At 42.1% G+C, this 26,048-nt stretch overlaps 1 protein-coding gene across 3 annotated transcripts in view; it reads right to left on the reverse strand.

Annotated features, from left to right (window-relative positions):
• cnstb (consortin, connexin sorting protein b) overlaps positions 1-26,048 on the reverse strand; it is a 38,773-nt gene that overhangs the window by 5,904 nt on the left and 6,821 nt on the right. For 2 of the 3 annotated variants that reach the window (XM_074684999.1, XM_074684998.1), the window contains exons 2-9: positions 20,502-21,021; positions 14,475-14,584; positions 7,973-8,003; positions 5,510-5,596; positions 5,280-5,391; positions 4,703-4,724; positions 4,546-4,615; positions 3,499-3,779 (exon numbers count right to left, since the gene is read on the reverse strand). In XM_074684999.1, the coding sequence (XP_074541100.1) occupies positions 3,499-3,779; positions 4,546-4,615; positions 4,703-4,724; positions 5,280-5,391; positions 5,510-5,596; positions 7,973-8,003; positions 14,475-14,584; positions 20,502-20,589 (801 nt within the window). In that variant the 5' untranslated portion in view covers positions 20,590-21,021. Of the gene's footprint in view, positions 1-3,498; positions 3,780-4,545; positions 4,616-4,702; positions 4,725-5,279; positions 5,392-5,509; positions 5,597-7,972; positions 8,004-9,805; positions 12,725-12,812; positions 14,431-14,474; positions 14,585-20,501; positions 21,022-26,048 lie in introns of those variants that run through there. The other variant, XR_012599433.1, reaches the window with a different exon arrangement.

Below are 26,048 nucleotides of genomic sequence, written 5' to 3' on the forward strand. Positions count from 1 at the left end.
AATCACAGAGTCGGCCTGACCCAAACAATCTGTATCTCTTTCGACTCCTTGTCGGCCTTGGTAGATTCAGAATCAGGATACTTTATTGATCCCTAAGGGGAAATTCTATTTCAGTTACATCCCTTTCAAGACATATAAGAAAACAAACATGGGAAAACACAGAAATGGGATAAACCCAGGAGCAGCTAGCCACCCAGCACCCCTTTGCAGTAGATATGAAAAAAAACAACACTGGGAGAGAAGAGGGAGAAAAAGGTCAATTCCAGACTATTCCCAACAGGGGGTGTAGTTTGAGATCAAGAAAAAAACACCTCAGCATATAAGCACATGATAACAACATACAAAACTTGAGGCTAGCACAAGTGTCGCTGCTCAGCTATGGGGGGCTCGCACGCAGCTTTCTCGGACGCTCACTGGCAGAACGGGGAAACTTGGACACAAATGCGTAAAGGGGGGAAGGGGGGTTCTCAAAGTTACCCCAAAGGGAAAACCACTAAGACCACAAGTGATCACAGGGGTGGAGGAAAAAGGGTAAAACTATACTGAGCCGTTAAGTGGGCTAAGATAACAAAAACACAGGTCAGAAAGATGAGAAACAAAACCACCACTGCCCCGCAGCTGAACCGAAACTAAGGACGTGGTCACACTGGTCATCCAAACCGTGCCATGCCTAAGCATGATTGCCCCCCCGCAGGGCTGTTCCCCAGCTGGAGAGTTCAGCCAGTCACACTACCCCTATATGAACCAGACTTTGGCTGGTATCACACACACGCATGGCCCCCCTATGTCTTCGTGAAGCGTCTGTTTACATGAAGCGCGATCTCATCAGAGTCAGCACAATGAGACACAGAGAGCACTGCTACAACTTTAGAGACTTTTGGACTTATGGTAAGTCGTTTTCACCCGACACAGCCCTCTAACACCCCTGCTTCTTATAAATCGATCATCAAGGGATGCGCTCGCAGTGATCATACGTGAAGGATCACGCGCGCTGTCCGCGTGCTTGTGCTGGTGCATGACGTAAACCATGCCGAAGCCCACCTCTCCGAGGCGTGCCAAAGCACAGAGGGGTTGAGCACGGCACAGTTGCGGTCACACTGGCCTTTCCAAATGTGCTTTAGGGCTGAAGCATGCTGAGGCACGGCACGGTTGGCCAGTGTGACCACATCCTAAGTAGAAGACCCTCAAGACAAAAAGGAACACAAAAGATGGCCAGGAACACCTAACAGAAAGAGCTGGGTAAAAACAAGACCCAGAGTCCACAATAGTTGGAAGCTGCTCAAAATGGCACTTGGAAACACTAGAAGCCACTAGAACTTTTGAGAACCTCTCACTATTTCAGAAGGCGAGACCATGAGTCAGCACCAGGAGCTGGAGTCAAGGCACAAATATAAGCTCCCACAGCTGCTCCAAATCAGGAGCAATCAGGCACACACACACACACACACACACACACACACACACACACACACACACACACACACACACACACACACACACACACACACACACACACACACACACACACACACACACACACACACACACACACACACCAATGAAGGCATTGAGTCCAAGGTTGTGAGTGTTGATAGCCCTGCCCAACCCCTCAAAGACGGGCTGCTTTTGTGGCTAGCAGCAGTAGCAGCCTGCCAACTCCAAACAGCAGAAAGCCTGTTATCATAAATCCAAATATGTAGATGTCTTCAACATCCTCAACGTAAAGGATTGACAGGCATACGGTCCTTCAGGTATCCCAGGAGTCGATCGTAAACGTTCTGCTGGGACAAGCGGGCTCCCCTTTGACCAGTTTCCTCGTTAAGAAAATTTGATCAATTACGTTGAGAGACCAGCCGATCAAATCCATGATTTTAGGGTTTTGGATAGGATACAAAGAGAGGCTCAGATCGTTCAGACAGAGACAGACCAAGAGCAAGCAGGACAGATAGGGCGGAGGGAGCTAGAAGAAAAGCGTCTGCCTTCGTTGAGAGCTGAAGAGAGTTAGGCTGATAACGCTCTACTCTCCTGAATGGAATTTACCTTTTTTTCTCTGTCTTTACCCTAATGTTTTTATTTCATATCTATTATAATGGGGCACTTGGCAAACTAGCAGCTCCAAGGTTCTCCCACTCCTGTATTCTCATGTCACTGTGTGTTCTTACTTGTTTTGGAGGGGATGCAACTGAATTTCCCCTCTGGGATCAATAAAGTACTTCAGATTCTGATTCTGATGAGCAATCTGTGGAGCAGCTCTGTAACAGGTCTTTAGGATTTCCAAAACACTCCTTAAACTGTGAAGTGCAAACCTTTACCAGTCAAAGAATCAAGGTGTGTGTGAAAAGGGAAGGCAACCTCTGACAATGGGGTCACAATTTCCCATCCAACACAAACATGCTTGGAATCCTATCCAACTGTTTCCTCTTGCTCAACCAACATGTAGAGTGGTTATGATGGAAAAATGCAATACATCGATGTCAGCAAATAAACCGGATCCAATTCTTGCCCTACTTATTGCTTCCATTGACGTCCATGAATACAAGCCATAACACCAATTCTTGTCAAAAACAAGCCATCGGACAACCCTGCCAGAGCTTGTTTTCATTTATCTCTTAAGAAATCCCTGTCTGCTAACCCGAAGTCTCTGTAGTTCACACCAAATAAACAATACAAAGGATTAGATCTATGAAAGTGTTTGTTGGTCTTCTTTCTGTTACAAGCTTGCGTTTATTAGTTACAGCATCATGCCTCTCTTTTCCTTCTATCTAACAAAAAATGTGTTCATTGTGCATTTATTGAAAAAGGACAGGAAAAAATGTAAACTTCCCTGGTCAAAAGCAAAGATAGCCATGCATTTCAGTGCAAAAGGAAGGCAGATTGCATAACTGCTTTGTTCCTGACCTAATCAATAAGAGGACTGCAGCCAGCCCTGCTGGTCTGGAACAGGTCTCATTACATGTCCACCTCGAGGAAGTACCAGGCCCTCACAGCTCAGCCTTTCAGCTGGGTCATGATGTCTTGGCTCAGGCCCTGGCTCAGTAATCTAACCCCACTGGCAGGCTAGACATCCCAAGTGTTAAGGCTGCACCGCTTAACATGGGTGGAGACTTTTTGAACATGGGGAAAGTTTATGATGATCTCACCAAGGGGACCATGGAGATCACTGAAGGGAGTGTCCCAGCAAAAACAAAAAGCTGAACAGAACTTTAACAAGTCAGTCTGACTCTTTTTCTGGCAGAAAGTTTTAAATGCAGAAAAAAAGAGATCAGGGCAGGGTGGAGAAGGAAAGAGGAATATAATCGTGGGATGATATGCTGATGACAGAGAGGCAGAAAGGAGAAAAATATTTACTGTGAGTCACTTTTCTGCATTCATCTCAAACCAAGGTTGTAGTCATGTCAGATAGAAAAATAACACATCTCAATGTTTTCTTGTTCTAAATAACAGACGTTACAGCAGACAAACATGCAACAGACCAGCAGAAGCACAGTTCACTCCTACCCCCTCTGTGCTGGACAGCTTGGCCAGGTCCTTGTCTGAAGCCTGAGCCACTCCAGTCGGCCACTCCACCTTCACCTCCTCTTCCTCAGGTGTCTCCGCACACGTCTCTTCCTCCTCTTTCTCCTCATCAACTCCACCTCCTTCATACACTTCCTCGTCTTCTCCTCCCTCCTCCTCTTTCTCCTCCTTGCACCTGTCCTGATGGTCTGTCAGTTCTGCATTCGAGCCCTTTGTGCTGGGATCTGTTTCTGCACCCTGGGGTGTTGTTCCCAGACTTTTGGCTTGCGTATGAGACAGAAATAGCATTGGTTATTGATTACTAATGAGCTGCGTGAGAACGTAGTGTTAGCGTAGTGTCACTGAGGCCCTCTGCAGATCACAAGGCCATGAGTGGATTAGGAGGTGATGGGAGGTTTGAGAGAAGATTAGAAGAGGTGATGGGAAGTTTACTCTATTGTCACTAAGTCTTCATTTATCCACAGCTACTACAGCTCAGCCTTTACAGCACCCGACAGTCCTCTCTGTTAGAAATGGTTGGAGGTCTGTACAAGGGGAAAACTGAGAGATAATTCAAGTAGCAGAGCTGCTGCTGAAGCAATGGCAATATTTACATGAAGTGTTTTTATGTTTTCTTTGAAAAATGCTGTTTAATGGGAGCCAATATGAAGCATAAAGTATTGTAACTCATGCATTAAAGTTACTGATTAAGAGAAGAAAAAGAGCTGTAGGAAAACTTTCATAACCTCCCATTATGCCGGGAGTGAGTCCAGTTAGATCTGACAAAGGAGGTTACGCTGATGAGTCCAAAGTTCAGGTTCATGAATTGATTCCATCATTTATTTTAAAACTTGATTTTTTTATTTGTTTTAGAGGACAATGAGACATTAAACTGCATCATTTTGGTAAAATCTGGAAAAACTGGGCTGTTGGTATACTTTTTTAGTGTAGCTGGAATCAGAGAGGGCTATCTGTCCTCTGAGTGTGTTAGCATGCAGTTTGCATTTTCTCATTTGTAGGGCACTTAAATGAACAGAAAGATCTTTTTACCATTTTCATGGCAGAAGTGTAGTGACTCCATTCTACTCTGAACACCCGTCTGCCCCGTATGCAGCCTGTTCTGTTCAAACGGAGAGTACAGAGGTTCATTATGACATTTGAAACTAAGCAAAAAAAAAAAAAACTTTGAGAAGTTCATGTTTCTTACCTGTTCCATACTGAGCGAGGGTCTTAGTGAAGCCCAGAAAGGAAGAAATAAGCAAAGAGAAGTTATAGCAAAAGACAGAACAGACAGAGAGAATGGGGAAAACAGATCAAGATGTGACGTTATTTAACATTAAGAAATGATAAAATATCCCTCAAGCCTTTGCAGCATAACTTGGCATCCACTGTCCTAAACTAAATCCACCTGCACCAAACGACTGAGGGCTGCAATAACATACCAAGAGAGTCACATGATAGGTGGAACAGGGTCTGGCACGCAGACCAGCACTGTTTGTCTGATGTCCAAATCTTTCCTGCCCTGCCAGAGATATTGGTTTTCCTAAACAAGCCCCGTGTATATTCTTTATGTATCTTCATGCATTATCATCGAGTCTGTCTGCAGTGAGCCTCCAGACACAGACTGGAGTCAATAGCAGAAACTCAAAGTGGCCACTGAAAGGTCTGTGTCTGACAGTAATGAGGATACCAGGAGGAAATGGAACCTGTCTGTCTATTGCACTAATGAGGAGCATCTCAAAGTCTTCACCTAATGACCGTCGTGATCGTGTGTTGTGGCATACCTCAGGTGTGTCCTGCAAATCTGGCTCAGGGTCTCCATGTGTGTCTGACTAATGAAGCATGGCTCAGCAGGCAAGCTGCTTCCTGTGTTCTTCTTCTCCCTTAGCTGGCTTTCTGGGGGCACATTAAAAGCATAAAGAGAAAACGTACCTCTCTTAACATTGTAGAGGCTTGTGTTTAGCTTTCAAGAACTTCTAATATTTCATAGACAGGAAACTGATTCATGCAGTACCCCAGTTCTCCTGCAGGGCATCAAGGTTGGACAGCAGACGTTCATGATACATCTTCTCCAGCTGCAGGAACTGGATGGCCCACTTGTCTGGTTACATCACTGTTAAAGATACACTCTAAGACTTTCAATCTGACCGGCTGTGAAAAAAACAAGAGAGCCCAGTTTTCAAATCATATTTTATAAACCAAAGTTAAGGTTTCGATTTGTTGCTAAAATAGAATTCTAATTTTAAAAAAATCAGGCATTAAGTGTGGCTCATAATGTTGGCCTCCTATTTGATGTCACAAAGTCCAAAAAGTGGACTAGATGTCCTGTTAAGCTAGTATTTCTGCATCCATCCATACAAATGCATAGGAATCATCTTAACAGATGGTCAAATTAAACAATACTTTGGAAGAAACACAATAAACTCATGACAACTTGTTATTCGCATTGGCTCACATTGGCTCAAAACGGAGTAAAGGAATGCGAGTCCCTTTTGTTTGATCAAATGACGCGATGCTGAAAAAAAGAGTGTTTTAAACCTGCAATAAGTCCTTGTTTTCCACCAAGCGTCTGAGGCCTTCAGAGAGCTGCTAAAGTGAGAAACTGTTAGGAGAGAGGACTTAGAAGAAGCTTAAGAGTGGACATTGAAACTGGGATCAAGCAAACTGTCAGTCCGTACAGTAGTTTAGTAGCTGTTTATATGTCGTGCTTGATGTCTTATACATGTCTGTAATGTGTAGCTCTGGTTATGTCCTACCAGCGCTCATTCACCAACTCCAACCTCACCAATCAGCGCTAACGTAACCTCACTCTTCATTTCATTGATAGACTCTCAAGTTTGAACAGACCACTGCAGAATAACTGCTGACTGTGGGTTGGAATGAACATTAACACAAGCACATTAGGCTTTAGCTTGTGTTGTAGCCCCTAGCCCATGTGCTATCTCTCTCCTGTTAAGCTTTCTTCTGCTCTTCTGTCAATCAATCAATCAATTAATCAGTCTTTATTTGTATAGCGCCAAACCATAACAAACATTATCTCAAGACACTTTACAAAAACATTTACAGGTCTAGACCCATAAATGTTAATAAAATTTTATGAGCAGAAACCCAACATCAAGACAAGATAAGGAGTCTCATCTCATCTCAATCCACCATGAGTACAGGACTTTGCAGCATTTAGCAAGTTACAATAGCAAGGAAAAACTTCCCTTTAACGGGCAGAAACCTCGGACAGAACCAGACTCATGTTAAACAAACATCTGCCTCGACTGTGTTGAGTTTAGAGAGACAGAAAGAGGAGAGAAAGTAGGAGAGAGAAGTATAAAGAGAAGGGGGGGGGGGGGGGGGGTCCTCTTTCTGTCTGACAGTTTGGCTACAGTGCCCACCATCACTACAAAATTAATCACAGAAATCATTTTCAGCAGAGAAAAACACTGATCTCTTTTCTCTCAAGTAAACTTGATCAGCTGGTGTGGTTTTGTCATAGAGACTTTGACGTGCTGTAAATCAGTCCAGTTCTGCTTGACCCAATCGGGAAGACAAGTAGTAGCATTTTAAAATAACCTGTAACCTGTAATATTGGTGCTGATAATCTCATTTAAAAGTGTGGATTACAATCAGGCATATATCTACAAGGGAGACTTTTTCAAGATCACTAAAAAAATCCTCACAGCCTCTTTATTTTACTTTGTATTTATTTCTAGGAGCATGGAGCCTTCTTTTGTTTTGTTTTCTCTTTCTGTACCAACTATTCACAGCCTTTAGCAACGGGGTCAACCACACCTCCTCACTAGGATTAAAGTTTCTGTCCCCTCAGATCATACTTTTTTCCTTATGAAGTGTATTTTTCTCTCTTATCCTCAGCTTTCTCTAGTTCTTCAAACATTTAGTCCCTGGTTTGTTAAGCCCCCTTACATCCTGCTGTCCTCTTCCTGTCTCCCCACACTCACTGACACAGAGTCCTCATCGGAGCACCACTGGCAATGAGCTGTTGCTAGGTCAACAGCACAAACAGAGCCAGGGGAAACCATTACTGCAAGTCTTCAGGGCTTTCAGCCAAAGTATGGGAAACACCCTGAGACTGGGAGTCAAAAAAGATGAAAAACAACAGGTTTTTGTCCTCTGATATTATTTTGCAGATTTCCAAGCTTGAAAACATTTTCACTGAAGCAGGCAGATTTGAGTTGTCCCTTTCAGATCAATAATCCTTCAACAGACAAGTACAGGCCATTTACAAAGGCTCTGTGTAGTCCCAAAGCAGCCCTGATGTTAAGCCTTACTTAAGGCAAACCTTCCCTTCAATCAAATAAGAGCGAAGCTTACTCAACAGAGCTGATGTCATATTCTTTCCTCTCTTTCAATCAGCATATATGTCTGTCTGGGACAGACACGGCTCAATGGGAAATATGATGATCAGCGAACGTCCTAATGGTTGAAAAAAAAAAAGGATGATATCACCAAGCACTTTAAAGGATACATTCGTCTTTGAGCAAGTAGGCCTCTGCTATCTGAAAGAGATAAGAAACGATGGTCACACATCCCACAGAGAACTGAAAATGAAACTTAAAGTGAAGTATAACCACGATGTACAGAGATCATGTGTGAGACTGAGCTTTGAGGAGGACACAGAGATCCACAGGCTGCTGCTGAGCCTCTGTACAGTGATGTTATCAAACCCAAAAGTTCAAATTACTCAATTGGATCAAGCTATGAAAACTTAAAATTTGTTAATTAGTTCAATTTATTCAAATGTCTGAGTTTTCAGAGTTGAAACTGATGATTTCTGAGTAGATTTAACTTGTGTTACTGTTGAAGTAAGCACAACTTAAAACCATTAGTTTTGGCAACTGTGTTTTGTAACTGGAGTGAGGAGGACATGCAGTCGATATGAGACCCTGCTGTACTTCTAGATGTGCAGGGGTGGCACAGGTTGTCTGTGCTCCACATGACACAGACAGTTTGTTTGTGCATCACAGCATAGAGCAGCTGTCTGCTCCTTGTGGCATTGATTAGTTGTCTAAGCTCCACATGGTGTGGACTGGCTGTCTGCATCAAAAAAAAAAAATCTTTTTACATTTTTGAAATTGGCCTAAGAAGTATGATAGTTCAGCCAAACATTTTATTTACAAATATATCACCCATTAAGCACATTGCAGAAGTCGCCAAACTACCAGAAAGTGCCACGGGGTCTAACAACCTGTGCCCCTGAAGAGCACTATATCAATGTACAGCAGGGTCTCATATCTACTGACTTCTCTCCTCATTCACGGTTACTAAAGTTATGAAATTAGAGCTGATTTTTGTTGTGACAGCATTCTGTAACCATGAGTGAGGAGGGATCGCTGTGGATATGAGACCCAGCTATATGTCAAAATGTCATTTAATTTAGTTGTTCAGATCAGTTTCAATTTTTTATGATCACATTTACTTAATTCATCAGGCAAATTTATTGATATCACATCTTTCATTTTTGAGTAAGGTCAACTTATTATGCTTGACAGTGATACGCAACATTTTTTAACATTAATTAATATTTTGATTTGTAACAAATAAGCATCAGGTTTATTTGATTAAGGTATTCAGTGGAACAATTTAGGATCATAACAACTTAAGATGTTGAGTTAAATTAACTTATTTCATTACTTAGTTTTTTTTAAGGTCGCTGATTGACAAGCTTTTTCAAGTAAACTGAACCTATCCTGGTTTACAGTGCAGGCTGCTGGACCAAACGTACATGTTTGTGTTTGAAATTCACTGAAGTCCTCCAAAGATGAAAATCACATGATGGAGTCATACTTAGGGAAAGAGCCAGGCACACACCCAACCAGACATGAAGTCACATGAAACTAATTATGGTTCGGATTAACGTCTCTAAGTGGGTTTATTTCCCATCCACTTTCTACCTCCTTCTCACAACCCAATACTGTTACGACTGAGTACATCTACAGCCAAGTTCACAGTCCTAAATGTTCTAACGTGACTCAATGACACTGCAAAGTTTATCTCTTATTACTAATTTTAATAATTACACTTCTCCAGATTGCACTGCACACATGGTAACTCTGATCTGTATCACACTGAGAACATTTGGGGATGGATGGATGGTTTTACAAAAATGGACAGTTCCAGACAGTGGATAATCCCCCATGAAGACATCTTCACCACTTGGAACAACGTTCACACAGCCTCCTGGAAACACTTGTGAGGGTTTAATTAACCAGCAAGTTTAGATGACCCAAAGGAGGCGGAGGCAAAAACAGGCAAAAAAAACAGGTTTGAGGGATTCGGTGCCACCAGGTGACTTACATACCACACTGGTCCCGTCCAGTTGGCCAATGTCTCCTTGGAGAGCCTTTTTGCTGCTCCTCTCTCCACAATTTCATGCACCTGCTGTTTGTAGGCAGTTTGCCACTCTGGCTCTCTTTTGAGTGGCTTTTCTGTTCTCAGAGAAGTAGCCTCTACTGCAGTTCTGTTGTTGGGAAGACAATCTGGATCTTCTATCCATGGATATTTTGTGACCCAGTGTGGTGCATCACTGTGTTTATCTGCTTTTACATAGGTGAGACCTTGCTTTATGATTTCCAATTCTCTCTCCTCCATCAGTGTCATTTCTTTCCCTCCTGGATTACAGTTACCACACTGACAACCTCCACATCTTGGTTCACAGGCTGCTCCAATACTATCCCACCTCCACCAATCCAAGAACTCTCTGCCAGCAACTGTACTCTGGGCCTCTGCCTCAACAAACTCCTCATATCTTACTGCAGCTGTTCTCATGGAGCGTGTAAAGTGTGTTTCAGACTTGTGTGTGGTTTTCTCTACTTTTTCAAAGAGATCTGGGTGAGCTCCAGCAACAGTTTTTCCCAGTGGGCTGTCCCAAAGGACAAGGTCACCAACGAACTTCTCTCTTTGTGGGGCCAGTCGTCCCTCTCTGTGACTGATAAGTAGCTCAATTTCATCTGGTCTTTTTAAATCTTCTAGGCTGGTTTCTGGAAAGAACTTTTTCAGCTGCTCTGCCTTGACAGTCTTTTGAACTCTGGCAATTTCATTGAGACCATAGCAAACAAGTTGATGAGCTTTTTCTGTGCCCCTGGGTGTTTTGACTCTCCCCTTTAGAAGATATCATCTGCTGCTAACTCTCATTGCCATTCCCCCGACTCCATGGACAACCAAGGTGATTTTCTCACTTCTTAAATTCAGTCGCTTCGCCGCTCTGTGGGTGATGTAATTGGTGTCTGATGCCAAGTCAATCGGGGTTCCAACTTTCTGACCAGCATTGGCTGTTACCTCCAGCAGTATCATGATAACTGGTAACTCCTCGAGTCCACTTGTTTCCATCAACCCAGCTCGATTTTTTCTGCACAGTTGTCGTTGCAGTTGTGTTGGTAAAAGCCTTCTTGAATTTTTCTGCCATTTCAGGAGAGAGTTCGCCAATAATATTTTCTTGTTCTTCAGCAAGCTTGTGTCTTTTCTTACTTTCTACTTTGCCTGCTTCATCTCTAGATTCTCCTTTAGAACATAAGAAATAATGGTGATCTGAAGAGCTTCCTCTTCTGCAATCTTTGTTTCTGCACAGGAAGGTATCCCTACAGTCATTTTCTTCATCATGGCATTTTAAACATTTTGTACATGCCCCCAGTTTCTTCACAGCATTTAACTTCTCAGACAGCTTCAGTTCTTTAAAACTGCTTGCAGAAGAAGAGTTTATCTTTGTGTCTTATATCTCCACTAACAACACAGCCTCTGTCCTTCTTTGTAGAACGGGCAGCTGAAAACTTTCTTTCAAACTTCTTGTCTGCTCTTTCTTGTTTGTCACCAACACCAAGCTGTTCAAGTTTTTCTAATATTTCCTCCTGGGTTTTTAGGAACTTCAGCAGGCTGTCAAAGTGGTTTGCAGTAGTGACGTTATTACTGGGGTTTACCATGAAGACAAGCCAGTCTCTCTTTATTAGATCAGGTAGTTTGCTTTCTATGCACTTAGTTACCAGGGGATTTTTGATGGCATCTGTCTCTCCAAGCTCTGAAAGGTCAGCCAGGGCTTTCTCCACTGACTGGATCAGGTCGATCACTTTTCTTGGTTGATTTTCCCTCACCACAGGAATTTTCTCTAAATCCTCAACAATCTCCAGGGCAATTGTAGATTTATTTCCATACCGATTTTCGAGAACTCTAAAGATGTCATCGGCAGAGTTGTATGTAGAGAGTCGAAGGTCTTGTGAGATTTTTTCATCTATGCTGTCCAGAAGTTGCATCTTTTTCACTCCGGTTGAGTCAGTTGGCTCTCCTTGCTTTTGAAGGTTCCCCCAGTCTTTCTTCCATCTGTGAAATTCCCTTTTGCAACCATGAAACCTGGACAGACTAATTGGCTTGATTCTTACAATGGCTTGTGGTCCCATGTTTGCTGCAGCTGCCATTTTAGTCATCACAGATGCACCTTTCTCCTCCTCTTCAATTTTTTGTGCAAACACAAAGTCTGCTCTTCTTCCTTCAAGCTTGTTATGTAACACTTTTAGACCTGTGACTACGCCCTCTAGGATGGCCTTTTCTGTGTCTGGGATCCACAGCTCCCAAGATGAAAGACATTTTGTGGCCTCTTTGACCAGCTTCTCCATGAACATAAATTGCATTTCATAGCCATCACGATTAACAGCAGTGACAGATGTTGCAGCAACATTTTCACCAGCCCTCTCAGCTTCTTGGATTGCAGCTTGAAGTTCTTTCTGCCCATATCGAGACCAGAGGTTGGTTTGCAAAATTTCTCTTATTTCATTTAATTTTTTCTCACATTCATCAGTCGTCTTTTCCAGGTCAGCCTCCTGTTGCTAGCTAAGCTTTCCATCAGGGTCATCAGCTTCTATTTCTGCCAGTAGACCAGCCTTGTAGTCATCATTTGCCTCATTGACATTCCTTGCTTCAGAACTCCTCCCTTGCTTGAGCTGCTTGATTGTCTTTCCAAAAGCTTCTTCTGCCATTTTGTGAAGCAATTTTTGTTACAGTGCAGATGATTTCCTTCATGCGTCAACAGCTTTCTCTTTTAAGGCCATTTATCCTCCTGAGTCTTCACTGCCACATGGCGGGTTTCAACTGTCAAGTTCTTTAAGGGTTACTTGCAGGATGCCTGAACTTGTAAAGGCCAAAGGCAGAACTTCAGAGGACACAGGACAACTCAATTCCTTTTTCATGAAGATTCTTTTCTTTTTATTTGTCTTCATAAGAATAGGTTGAAACCCTGAACAAAAATTGACAATAAGCATTTCAATTCAACAGAATATCACTTAAATCAACCTCCAATAACCAAAGTAGACAGACTAACTGACCGTTGGTGTCTCTGACGTCTCCTTTTAACTCCTGCTCCTGCCCTTGCTGTAGCTTCTGCTCCTGCTGCACATTTACCTGCAGCTCCTACCTGCCTGTCTAATTAAGCAACATGCAGCTCACCTGCTCATGCTTCTCTCTCCCTCTCTCTCCCCTATTCTACTCTGCCTTCTTTCTTTGCAGCAGAAAAATTTACCAAGGAGACCTCCAGTACTACTATAATTTCCCTAAAATAAACTAATCTACTATGATTTAACAAAATTAAATGTCTTTCCATTTTGGCTTGATAGGTACCGGTACTTAACGGTACCAATTTTCAGTACTTTTTTGTGCTTTTGTGGTAAAAATTATCATTTTTTTATTGTGAAGATTTTTTTTTTTTCAATTTAACATATCTATCCCTCAGTATATATCCTTGTAATGCTGTTTTGATGTCCAGCATGGAAAATTACCAACTTTTCCACTCCTTCACAGTCACAAGAATGAGTTTAGGTACCTAAACATGGAACCTTTTGATTCTACGTGTATCGGTACTTGATACTTTTGACAGAATTTGGTCAGTACCTATAAAAGTACCTAATTCAGTACCCATCCCTAATTTTATGAGGTTTCAGGGTTTTTTTTTAACTTTGGATCAGTTGATGAACCTTTAATTGTTGTTTGCAATAAACTGCTTACTTTATTTGTGTCTCACTCCTTTTACTTCTTTTTATTTTGAAACTCTACACAGAAGCCTTCTAAGATCCAACAGTGTAACTGAGTCACACAGGAGGCGTTGATTGATGACGTGAAGGAGAATCTCTGAGCACAGCCATGTAATACCTTCACAGTTTTGGATTAAATCTGTCTCAGCAACATTTCTCAGACACTCCACATGTACTGGTCAAAAACTGTTGGCTAGCCGGTAGTCATAGTGTATGCGCCTTCTTTCGTCTCTTAGCATTAATACACTTCATGTCTCTTAAGGTCAAAACACAAAAACGTTTGTTTTCAGAAGTGTAACAAAATTCTTCAAAAAATATAACCACAAATTACACGTAAGCTACAAGACACAGACAAGGTATAAAAACTGTGATTCCACTGCTGGCTATTGTTAAACTGAACTGCACAACTGTGCAACTGTGCACAAGCTACACTCCAATGCAGTTCCCTCCCAACTCCACATTCTTTGTGCTCGAGATGTTTTGACCTATGGCCTGAACTTCCTACGCTAAGCTCAAGAGATAAAGCTTTGAGCTATTTAATTTCAGAGGAACATCCCAGAGTGAGAAAAGGCTCACCTTCTTACATCACAAACCAGGCTTTCTGAGAGTGGCTCCAACACACTGTCCCCTGTTGTCTTAACTGTCTGAGGAAACTCATCTCTTCTTTAAAGGTCAGACTTTAGTATGTCAGCAGACACACACACACACACACACACACACACACACACACACACACACACACACACACACACACACACACACACACACACACACACACACACACACACACACACACATACACACACACCTACACCTACACACACACACCTACACACACACACCTACACATATACACACATGGTCACTCTGTTTAATTGGAGACATACACACTCTCCCTGTAGGTAGAAGATAAAAACTGCTTCCTCTCTGAAACATTCAAAGACACACACCAACACACACCTGGTGCAGAGAGTATGGCAGCAGTGTGTAGTCAGAGTTTTCTCTCAGGGAATGCAGGGTGGCCAACAGTTCTGTGCTGAGCCCTGGCGATCCATCTCCAGAGACACTTCCTGGAAACACAAACAAGAGCTAGACTGAGATCCAAAGATCCAACTCCTGATGCAGCTGTTCAGGAGCACAATCCAACAGAGTTAGTTTGTTGTTCCTGAAGAAAAGAACATCCTTACAGCAGAGTTAAATCAACAATGGCTCTCAATGTGCATTAAGAAGAATTTACTTTTCCTTCAAAGGATAGGGTGCTTTACTAATCTGCCTGCTACAAGGAGCACTGCTTCACAAAAAAATAAGTGACCAGCTTTGGACCTTGGGGACCTCTGGAAAGTAAAGGAAAAACCCTGACCATCTTTTTGCTCAGTCAGGATTCTTTTGCTTGATTTTACTATAATACTAAATTGTCTTTTAGCATCTATTTCATCCTTTGACGTCCTTTGACAATCAACTCAATTTTCTTATGAAAACCCACTTTTCCAGTGAAACACATCACACTGACTTTATTTTGGAGGAAAATTGGGAGATTTCCTTATCTCCATGAAGACTTGATGGCAGAGAGAGAAAATAAAAGTCTCCAGTATGTGTACCTAAAAAATGGGGCTGTCAACAAACATAGGCTGTGTCCCAATTCAGGGGCTGCAGCCTACAAAGGCTGAATTTGAAGACTGATTACATCACAGCGGAGCGTCGAAGGCTGTGTCATTTCAAAGGCTCCTACCAATGCAGCAGACGAATCCAGCCTTCTTTTCAGGTGGCACGAAGGACGGATTCGGTGAATCCTTCATGGCCTTATGCATCCCAAGATCCATTGCGCGTCAGCGCCAAAGATGATGGACACGGCCAAACTCCAGAAGGAGTCCTGATTTTCAAGATGTGAAGGATTTCGGGCATCAACTATGTGATTGTATTTCTAAAATATCAAAGAATATTTAGTTTTTCTGTGTAAAAATGTGTTGTTTGGGCTCTTTTCAAGTAAAATACTGAGGAAAACAGTTTTATATAAATCTTCTTGTAATTAAATAAAAATATGTTCATAAATTTAAATTCTCCTGGAAAAAAACTTATTGGTTATTTTTTTTATTTGTTAATTTTTTACAGGGAATTCAAAAAAGACATTAAATAATTTCAGCAGCTTTTATTTTATAGTTTTTTTAATGTATCACCCCCCCCCCCAGTATTTGTTCAAATGTTGAACATGTACTCTATATGTATACTCTCTCAATAAAGAAAATAATAATAATAATAATAATTAAAATAATAATAATAATAATAATAATAATTATTATTATTATTATTATTATTATTATTATTATTATTATTATTATTATTATTATTATTATTATTATTATTATGCAGAGTTTAAAAAATATATAATTGTGAAAAAACCTGCTTTAAATGTAAGGTTTTGGTTAATGTGTGTTTGAAAAGTAATTTAAGCCTGACAGCTGAGGGCCATGCTGTGTGACGTCGAGGGTGACAAACAGGAAATGCTTCATGGACCAGACCATCTTAATCCAGTTTAATTCAGCTTTTGCGGTCTATGCAGGCTACGAAGTCTGGGTCTTCCAAAGGCTGCAGCCTCTGAAATGAGACACAGCTAAAGCTTGCAACAGGGGCGTTCAAACGTTTTCCAAAGAGGGCCACGTTTAATTCTGTGGAAATGACCAAGGACCAATGACCCCTTTAAATTATATCATATTTATGCTTATCAGTCACAGTGCTCAAACCTCCTGGTCCCATCAGGTTGGCATGTTTTGCTTTACAGTTTTGTGAACCAAAAAACTGATTATAAAACAGGTCAGTAGGGTTTTAGATAAAAGATGAAATATGCCCTTTGTTACAGTATCTACATTTACAAAGGTTATTTCAAAAAATCAGCTCATTTTTTTATTCCACTGCATCCAGCACATTCCTCTTTTTATGGTGTGATGTTGATTTTGAGGGTTTCGCTTACTGGCAGCTCCTACATGGCTGAGGAGGGGTTTGTGTGCCTTGATGATCCTTGGAGCTCTGTTGTTGGGGGGCAATTGCCCTGGGTAGGGTCTTACAAAACAAAGTGGTCCTAGGTGAGAGGCCAGATGAAGTGCGGTCGAAGACCCCATATGATGACCACAACAAGGAATTTGTTCACCCTGGTCGGAGGGTCTCCGGAGCCTTGACCTGGAGCCAGGCCTGGGGTTGGGGCCCGCAGGCGAGCGTCTGGTGGCTGGGCCTTGACCCATGGGGCCCAGTCTGGTCAAGCCCGAATGGGTGACATGGGTCCATCCTCCTGTGGTCCCACCACCTGCAAGAGGAGCCATAGGGGTCCAGTGCGATGTGGATCAGGCGGCGGTCAAAGGCGGAGGCCTTGGCGGCCTGATCCCCGGTTACCAAAACTGGCTTTTGGAACATGGAACATCACCTCTCTGGTTTGGAAGGAACCAGAGCTGGTGCAGGAGGTAGAGAGAACTGGCTAGATTAAGTTGGGCTTAAGTTGGGAATCGAACCCCTGACCTTCTGATTGAGAGGCGACTACAACTGAGCCCCGTTTCTGGTGTTACATGTAACTCTATTTCAGACTGTTACATTCTGATTCACAGGTAGAGCTGCAGAGATGTACTGAACGATTTGGTGAACGGATTAAAAATTTAACTCAACCATACAACACTCCAGTGTATCAATGAGTGTTGTATGGTTAACTTTGGGTAGTGTTGAATATTTTTTCGCCTGTTTTGTTACCGTGAGTGAGGAGAGAACGCAGTGGATATAAGACCCTGCTGTGTACCAAAATGTTGCACAGGACCATAGGCTGTCTGCACTCCACATTCAGTCACACACACATTCTTCTCCATCAAAGACTGGCTGTCCGTGCTCTGCAAATGACACAGAACAGATAATAGTGCTCTGTGTTGATGTAAATTATTTTCACTTAAATTTCAACTTATTACTAGAGCAGTATTTTCATTGGAGCACATTGATGCATGCTGTGAAACGCAGGCAGCCCGTCAGTGGCGTGGAGCACAAACAGCCAATCCATGCCATGCTGTACACGGCCAGCCAGCCTATCTGTGATGTGTACAGCACAGTTGACACTTGACCCGCGCAAAGCACAGACAGCCAGTCTGTGATGTGCGGACAGCTGGTCGTCACCGCAGAGCACAGATAAGCAGTCCAATGCATTGGTTACACACAGCCTGTGCCCTCATGTACAGCAGGGTCTCATATCCACTGTGTTCCCTCCTTATTTACAGTTACAAAACAGCAAAAAAAAAAAAAAAAGACTTTTTAAAAACCATTGCCTTAAAATGTTAAGGAGCAGCTCTTTGAAGTTTCTTTACAGAGATGGTTTCATTATATGGTAGAGAAATTGGCTTGAGTTGAGTTTGAGCTGGAATTATACAAGGTGATGATTTGAAATAAACTGAATTACTAAGCATACAAGACTTAAACCAATGATGTTAGTCCAACATAAAACAGTTATTTGAAAAACCTTTTTGTGTGTTGCCAATTGAAGTAGATTTTTAAGTTGGACCAACAGATTGTTTTTTACAGTGCAGTGTAGTTTTAAGTCTAATACTTTTAGCATTGAAGTTGAACCTACCTAAACCTTTTATTTAATTTATCATGACTCAAATCATTTGAGTGCAATCACTTGCCTCAATTTTTAAACAGTGCAGTTCTTGTCAGAAACTTCAGTTTCATTTTGATTGAATTAAAAATATTAACAGCCCACTTTTAATTTTTAATAAAACTCTACTGATAAAGTTTGCTTACAAACAACTTCTGGGTTAACAGTGCAGATCATAGGACGGTTTATTGTAAAACACATAAATATTGCTACCATGAGTGAGGCGTCTTTAGAGAAATGCTGTGTGGTATTATTTCCATCAAATGAAGCTATAGTGTAAGTTCAGTCAGGAAGACTGTCTGGGTGTTCCGTTCATTCATTCACTCTCTCATCAGCTGTCTAGGAGGGAGGCGTGCTAGTTCTTTCAATCCAATCACAACTTCCCTGCTTCATTGGTTAGCCAATCATCACGTAGCTGTCAAACTTTAAATATTGCCTTGTCTGCTGTCAGTTGTCTTTCAGGCTCTGTGCGCGTCCCACCTCCTCCCCATGCACCTCCAGGTCACGTCCCTCCTCCTTTCGACGCACCTTCAGGATCTTCCTCACCTGTCAGCTCACAGCTCTACAGTCTTCATCGGCTCTCCAAGTCCCATTTTCTCAAGACTTAGTACCACCACCAGTGTCTAGGCCCCATGGGGGGATATTCATAATTTGTCACGAGTTCTGCTCCCCTGTACATTTATCATTCACATGGTTGATGGGGTCTAACCGCCAAATCTGTTATTATACATTATATCATTAAACCTGTTCATAATCCTTTCTGGTGTAAGTCTCTCCTGATTGAACTAGGGCTGGACAATTAATTGGATTTTAATCGTGATTTCAATTTTGCCATCTGACAATCATAAAAACAATATAATCGAAGAAAAACAATTAATATGCCACACAGTGTAGATAATGTGTATCAATAATACTGTATGTGCCACTTGCTGGTTCTTTAAAGTTGTGTTTAAATCAGTACTGAAGTTTTTGAATAAATTAATAATTGTGTATATTAATTGTGATTTCAATATCACTAAAAATAATCGGGATTCTTATTTTTACCATAATCGCCCAGCTCTACCATCAACAGTGCAAAGTAACTCCCACAGTATGGTTTACCACCAACATGGAGTTAAATACCTCAAAACAACACCAAGAATTTAACACTTTACTCTGAACTGCTTTAACACTGGAATTTTAACACCAAGGAATGTGTTGTTTAATAAAAGCATGCTTCCATTTTTCCCTTTTTTCTGGATTGTTTAACAACAGCAATACATTTACCTCAAGTTATATACACTCACCGGACACTATATCAATATCTGCTTATCTACTGGGATTTTCTTGCACAACCATCTCTAGGGTTTACAGAGAATGGTCCGAAAAAGAGAAAATATCCAGTGAGCGGTAGTTCTGTGGGTGAAAATGCCACAAGCAGGGTGTACCTGATAAAGTGGCCAGTGAGTGTATTTCTGCAGTCTGGTCAAGGTTGTCTTTTTCCTTTTTTCTATTGATGACTGGTTGAAAGTAATCCAACAGTCTGGAATTTGGTTTATTAAGTATTTCATTGAGTGGTATGAGTTATCTCTTTAAACCAAGATGTGTGAGCCTTTAACTTTATTTCATATTAGGTCAAAACATTTCCTGAAATGAGGGCGAATGGACGGGTCTGATGTTGATTATTGGTATCTGTGTGTGTGTGTGTGTGTGTGTGTGTGTGTGTGTGTGTGTGTGTGTGTGTGTGTGTGTGTGTGTGTGTGTGTGTGTGTGTGTGTGTGTCCTGGCAGCCCCTGGAGACATGCTAGATGCTAAAGCTAACTGACACAGAAAGCTTAATGGGTTGCACTCAGTGAGAGTCATATACCATAATGTGGTGTGTTTCTCTCTTCGCCTTTAAATCTCCCAATCATGTGACCTGATGATGTTTCATGAAGCTGACACAGAAAGCCTCTGATGAATTTATGTATCATGACAGCCCGTCTACTCAAAGCCTTTAGCCATGACTGCAACAATTAGTCACTATTAGCAGTAGCTGTATGATGCAACGTTTATGTAACATAGCCTGTAAGCGCTACAAACATCCCAGAGTACTTGGGGGGTTTCCTCACAGCTTAGTATCATCCTGATCATCTTAAGCTCTGTTTTATTCTGGCACGCTGCAGCCTGTCTGTGGGAAAAACAGCCTCTAAGATGAATGATAAGCTGTGAGCCATCCTGAAAGCTCTTCAGAGAAAGGACAATGAAAGGACGTATTTTAACAACATGTCATGTCAGTACCATTGTGATTATTAAACCTGAAGAATAAAGTGATGCTAACTATGGTGCAAAAACCTTAAAAAAAAAAAAAAAAAAAAAAAAGGACACACAAGTCTGGCATGAGTTTTTACCTGTGGCTCTGTCTATGGACACCCCTCTGTCTTTTTGTGTAGAGCCAGCTCCGGGATCTTTAGGCGGAGTGCTGTTCTTGTTGCCCATCACCTCCGTCACTACAGCAAGCGTCTCATCCAAGTTCAAACTCCCCAAAAAGCTGCTCAGACCTTCTGCTAGGCTCTGTCACGGGAAAACATTCAGTGTTCCTGGATTTCACAGACAGATCCTCTGAGCAAACTTCCAGGAAAGTTGGATCCGGGTTGCTCCAAGAAAGTGTTGAAGGGTACTAGAGAACGGGATCTCTGCAGGTTTGGTTTATGATCACTCTTGACGGAGTACGTGATTTAATCCTGCGTCACCTCTCTGGGGTGGCCGAGACAAATGCGATTTGAAATATCCTCCAAGGTCTAAGAAGGCTGGACTTTGGGTGGCCATCTCATGTTTTTGCAGTCTTGCCACATTCCTCTGAGGTTGGTTGTTCCCGTTGGTGACCCCTTTACGAGCAGAATTCAGTCTGAGCTCTTCTTTCTGGATCCTCTGGGGATAAAGGAAAAACATTTTAGAAATAAACAGTATGTGATGTATGCCTAATGCACAAATGTTCAGAGAGGGAGAGGGTGCAGTGAAGGAGAAGAGAGTTTAATGCAAAGAGAAGCAGCATTGCAGGTGAAATTGCAGTTATGTCACTGACAGAAAGAGCTGTTTTTGTGTCTACGTACAAAAGCCAGTCAAAGCAGGGCTGAGTGCTGAGTGCTGGATGACTGAATAACCAACCTGGTTACATCACATCGTCTGTGGAGAGGAGCATTTACCGCGCAGTGCGTTGCCAAGCAAACACACCAAATAATTTTTGAATTTCATTCAGCAGGCTGGGAGGTCCAGAGGAGGTCTACTCCAGATAAAATTTTGTGACATAAATAAAAAAGAGAATAACATAAGGGCACAAGAAACAGGAGCCTGATGTTCACCCATTTTTTTGATCACCAGGCTTACGTGAATTTAATACAAAGGCTGTAAAGAGGTGGAAATCTGCATGCAAAGAGACATGAAAACCATGATCTTCACCCCCTCTCATGTTTTCTCTGGGCCAGTATACCTCTGGTTCTGGAGGTCTTAAATCAAATCTGATCATAACGTGACAAAAACAGCGAGATCTCCAGTCAGTCCAATGGGTGCCTCTCAAAGCAAACCTGTTTAACAAACACGTTACCATGAAGAAAACCTGCTCTCTGTTTATTCTGTGTGCTGTTTAGAAGCACACGGGTCCCCTTAATGTTATTGTAAGAAATGCGTAATTGTAAGAAATGCGTTATTGTAAGAAATGCGTAATTGTAAGATCGTTTATAAGTTATTTAGCCGTTATCAAGAGTGCATCTGATTGTGAACTCTAAATTAATATAACCCAGTTTATTGTTTCTCAGGAAGATCTTATTTATTAAATTTCAGTTTTCTGTATTAATCATCCATTATATTGATTTCATGATGGTTGTGTTCAGCAGTGGGGAACCCTCAGGGCCTTTAAGTTATTCAGTGAAGGCCTAATAAAAAATATTGAAAGAATATTTGTACTCCTAAATAATTATTGAATTTCTTTATTTTGTTTTATTTTGTTTTTATTTATCTATTTTGCTCAATGAAATCATAGCAATGAGTTTTATATTATTTTTATAAACTTGTCCTGGCAACAATGGGTTAATATAACTAAATGGAAAATGGACCAATCACAATTTTCCTGTTGATGGTATCTGGGTAAATCAGCGACACATTTTGGCAGGCAGGGCCTTCAGTAACTGCAACGAATGCCTGTGTAACTCAAGCGAATGTGGACACAATTTGACAATGACAGCTGTCTTAGCCAATCATATTTTGTTAAGTTGTGGGCGGGATCATTTCCTGACATCTTCCGGGTATCCGCGAATACCTACCAAACACCCCCTCCCTGCCCCTCTGCACTCAGACGGGGCCATATTTTACTTGACCAAAAACACAAATAAACGGACTCCCACCAAAAAAATCTGATATGGGTCAGCATTCACGCTTTATTTAGAGAATTTTCGGCGCATTACTTTCACACAAAAACACCGCTAAATAAGGCACTAGTTCTCATCTCAGTCGTAAAACGGCGCTACCTCCGCTGTAGAGCCACAGCTGGCAACGAGACTCTCGTGTATCAGTCCGCGCGCAGCGTGCAAGATATAAACAAACGCAGGCAGTCTGCCAGGACGAAGAGACATGATGAGAACTAGAGACTTATTTAGCGGTGTTTTTGTGTGAAAGTAACGCGCTGAAAATTCTCTAAATAAAGCGTGAATGCAGACAGATATCAGATTTCTTCGGTGGGAGTCCGTTTATTTGTGTTTTGGGTCAAGTAAAATATGGCCCCGTCTGGGTGCAGAGGAAAGAACCAGGGGAGCAGGGAGGGGGTGTTTGGTGCGAGCACTCTGGGCTTCTGCTGCACTAAACTGCTGTAGGGGTAATTTCTGCCCTAAACCTTGTGATAGGACCCAACTTGTTCCATCCCGGTGTATCACTTTAATGGTTTAAGCGCCTAACTGTAGCTGTGAGTGAGTGAGGAGAAAAGAGAAGATCTATTTGGCAGAACTTGAAGAGAAATGGCGGAAAGTAATGGAGAAAACTGTGTGGTTGCTGGATTACTTGAAACTCCGTTTTTTTTTTTTCAATTTTATATCTGAATTTTTTTTAATTGTTTGAAGTTGTGTTAGGTGTTGCAGTGTTCAGGCACATGATTATTTTGTAATACCACAAAACTATCGATATACTAAACTTCCATCTCACATGATTCGGGCTATTGTTTTTATTTCTTTGTATTATTGTTTATTGCCACGTGTGGTCCCATGGTCCTACTGAAGGCCCAGTGGCTGGGGCCACGGTTCGCCACTGGTGTTCAGTATTTTATTATTTAAACTCACAACAAACACATTTTTATTCCCAGCTTTATGACCCATTCCTGAATGTTCCTCAGTGACTGTTTTCAGCTAATCTTTTCTCTAATTAAAATCGGCTGTGTTTGTGAAGTTTCATGTAGAGAAGTCTGAGCCGCTGCAGAATCCAATCAGACAGTGATATTCCATATGGGGGCATGTCTGTTGGTGAAAAGACTTCAGCAAAGCCTGCTCTCATGTTTTCTTGATCATTGCTCCTCTGATTGGTCTCCTCTCTCCTCTGATTGGTCTCCTCTGATCAGTCTCCTCTCTCCTCTGATCAGTCTCCTCTCTCCTCTGATCGGTCTCCTCTCTCCTCTGATCGGTCTCCTCTCTCCTCTGATTGGTCTCCTCTCTCCTCTGATCAGTCTCCTCTCTCCTCTGATCAGTCTCCTCTCTCCTCTGATCGGTCTCCTCTCTCCTCTGATCAGTCTCCCCTCTCCTCTGATTGGTCTCCTCTCTCCTCTGATCAGTCTCCTCTCTCCTCTGATCAGTCTCCTCTCTCCTCTGAGCACAATTATCGATTTGGGACATTTTTCAAAATGGCGACTCAGACAGTACTTTCGGTGCCACAGAGGATGCAGGAAATTATCGCTTTGAGACTTGATGATCCTGCGGACACAAAAATTGTGTCTTGGCTTACACATATGTTTTTGGAATTAGCCTTAAAGTCAAACAACAGCTCATGACTTTCCTTAACAGTGATCCATCCAGCTTTGTGAAGGGTGTGAGAGCAGGTTACAGATGGGTTTGTTTAGACGGTGTATTTGTCTGTTTTTAAGGTGGTACAGGGTAATTATCAGTCAGATTTACATAAGGAGGGAACTGTGTTGGTGTGGTGTCATTGACTGCTAAGCCAGCACAGTGCTGCTATAGATACTGTTGGTGTTTTGTTATAAAAAATGTGGTTTATTGGAAACTTGGAACTGAAACTGACAAGTACAACAAAGTTTATGCAGTTAGACTGCGTGGTGAGACCAGTTGGGAACCACTGGTTTAGAGGACACAGGTTGATTCTCATTTTACAGGGGGTTTGGAATAGGATCTTATCAAAAAAAAGAAGCTGCTTGGTTAATAACCATTTAACTGATTTACTGACTTCCTTTAACTCACTCATCGGGACCTTGCTACAGTTTCTGTCTCTTAGGTTGTGCAAAGTGATGTGGAAAGTGTCTGGTTGGATTATTGAGCATTTCATAATCCACTGATGATCTCAGCAGATGTGGTGATTTTCTAATAACTGTAAAGCTTTTTATGTTAAAAATCCGGATGAATCCAATGATTTTCCACCATTAACTGTTTTTAACATCGTCTCTACATGGGTGTGGAGTGAAACAAATAACTACATGAAAAGAATCTGTATTGTTCCAGTCTACAGCCATAACCTGTCTGTTTTTTTTGACTTGACATCTAAACACATCGTGATTTTTAGTCTTATCTTTTTCTGATAATAATCTAGCAGCATCAACCACAAACGCATGCAAATGTAACCTTGTGTCACCTTGTTCAGTTAGCATGCTAGCCTCTAGCCTGATGATTTTTGTCAACACGAGATTACTGTTGCCTCTACAAACTGCAGCTGACAGATTTCTCAACTTGAAGACGTCAAATTTAGAGACAGTCATATTGCATTAATTCAAATCCCTCACGTTCAACATACCTCCCGACCCACTGACCACCACAGTTCATTTTTGAGCAGTTAACTTCCTGTTAGCTAAGAATGGACTGGAGGAAATGATGTAATGTGACCCCAAAGATGAGCTTTACTTAGCGGTATCAAAAGCTCAAAATTCACTGATCTTAAAAGTTTGGAGAACATCCCTGATAGAAATGTGTCTCCATTTCAATGTTTCTGCTGCACTGCTTATGAACACACATGCCACAACCTTCAGAAATATCAGTGGGAACAACTCTAACCCTGACCCACTCAGTGTGCCTTAAGGGCTCTGACTTTGTAGACCAGGCACGAGCGCAGGCGCACCTGCCCTGCGCCGGCCTTCGCCGCACGGACAGGGCGTGACCAGCGCACTTTACAAGTTTCCTGCAGTGCCAAGAGAGGCGCAGTCAAGGCGCAGAGGAGCGCAGAGGAGCGCACAGGAGCGCATCCACGCCTCCCTCCGCGCAAATGGCAGAGAGGGAGGAGAAAAGCCATGAGTGGGTTTAACACAGCCGAGCGCTGTTTTCACCAATCAAATGAGCGCCTCTCCTCGCCTTTGAATGCGCTGCGGCCGAGGCGCAGCGTCTGATTGGTCTAAGTGATCCCCAGCACCACGGAAACAGTGCTGGTAGCGGAGACAGTCAGAGCCGCTGTCCCTGCAGCAGGAGAATGGACAGCAAGGCGCATTGGAGGACACGAAGCGCGTCCCTGTGTGGGTCAGCTCCCGGGACAGATTTAATCTGTTCCTTTGTCATTAATAGGAGTACAAAATGAAGAGACAGTTACACAGCTGGCTTATCCATTCAGAATACTTTTGATCCACCTGCACTCCTGGTTTGTCATCGCCAAATAGCAGAGCCTTTGGTGATATACTGCATACTCTCCCGGTGTCTCCGCCTCATCCTCCTTACAATAATGTACTCCATCTTTTTAGATCACCTTAAAAATAAAGACTTAAACAGAGA

Source organism: Halichoeres trimaculatus, unplaced genomic scaffold (genome assembly GCF_033239565.1).
Source record: "Halichoeres trimaculatus isolate MK-OKI-2021-1 unplaced genomic scaffold, fHalTri1.1 fHalTri1_scaffold_13, whole genome shotgun sequence".
Taxonomy (NCBI): Eukaryota; Metazoa; Chordata; class Actinopteri; order Labriformes; family Labridae; genus Halichoeres; species Halichoeres trimaculatus.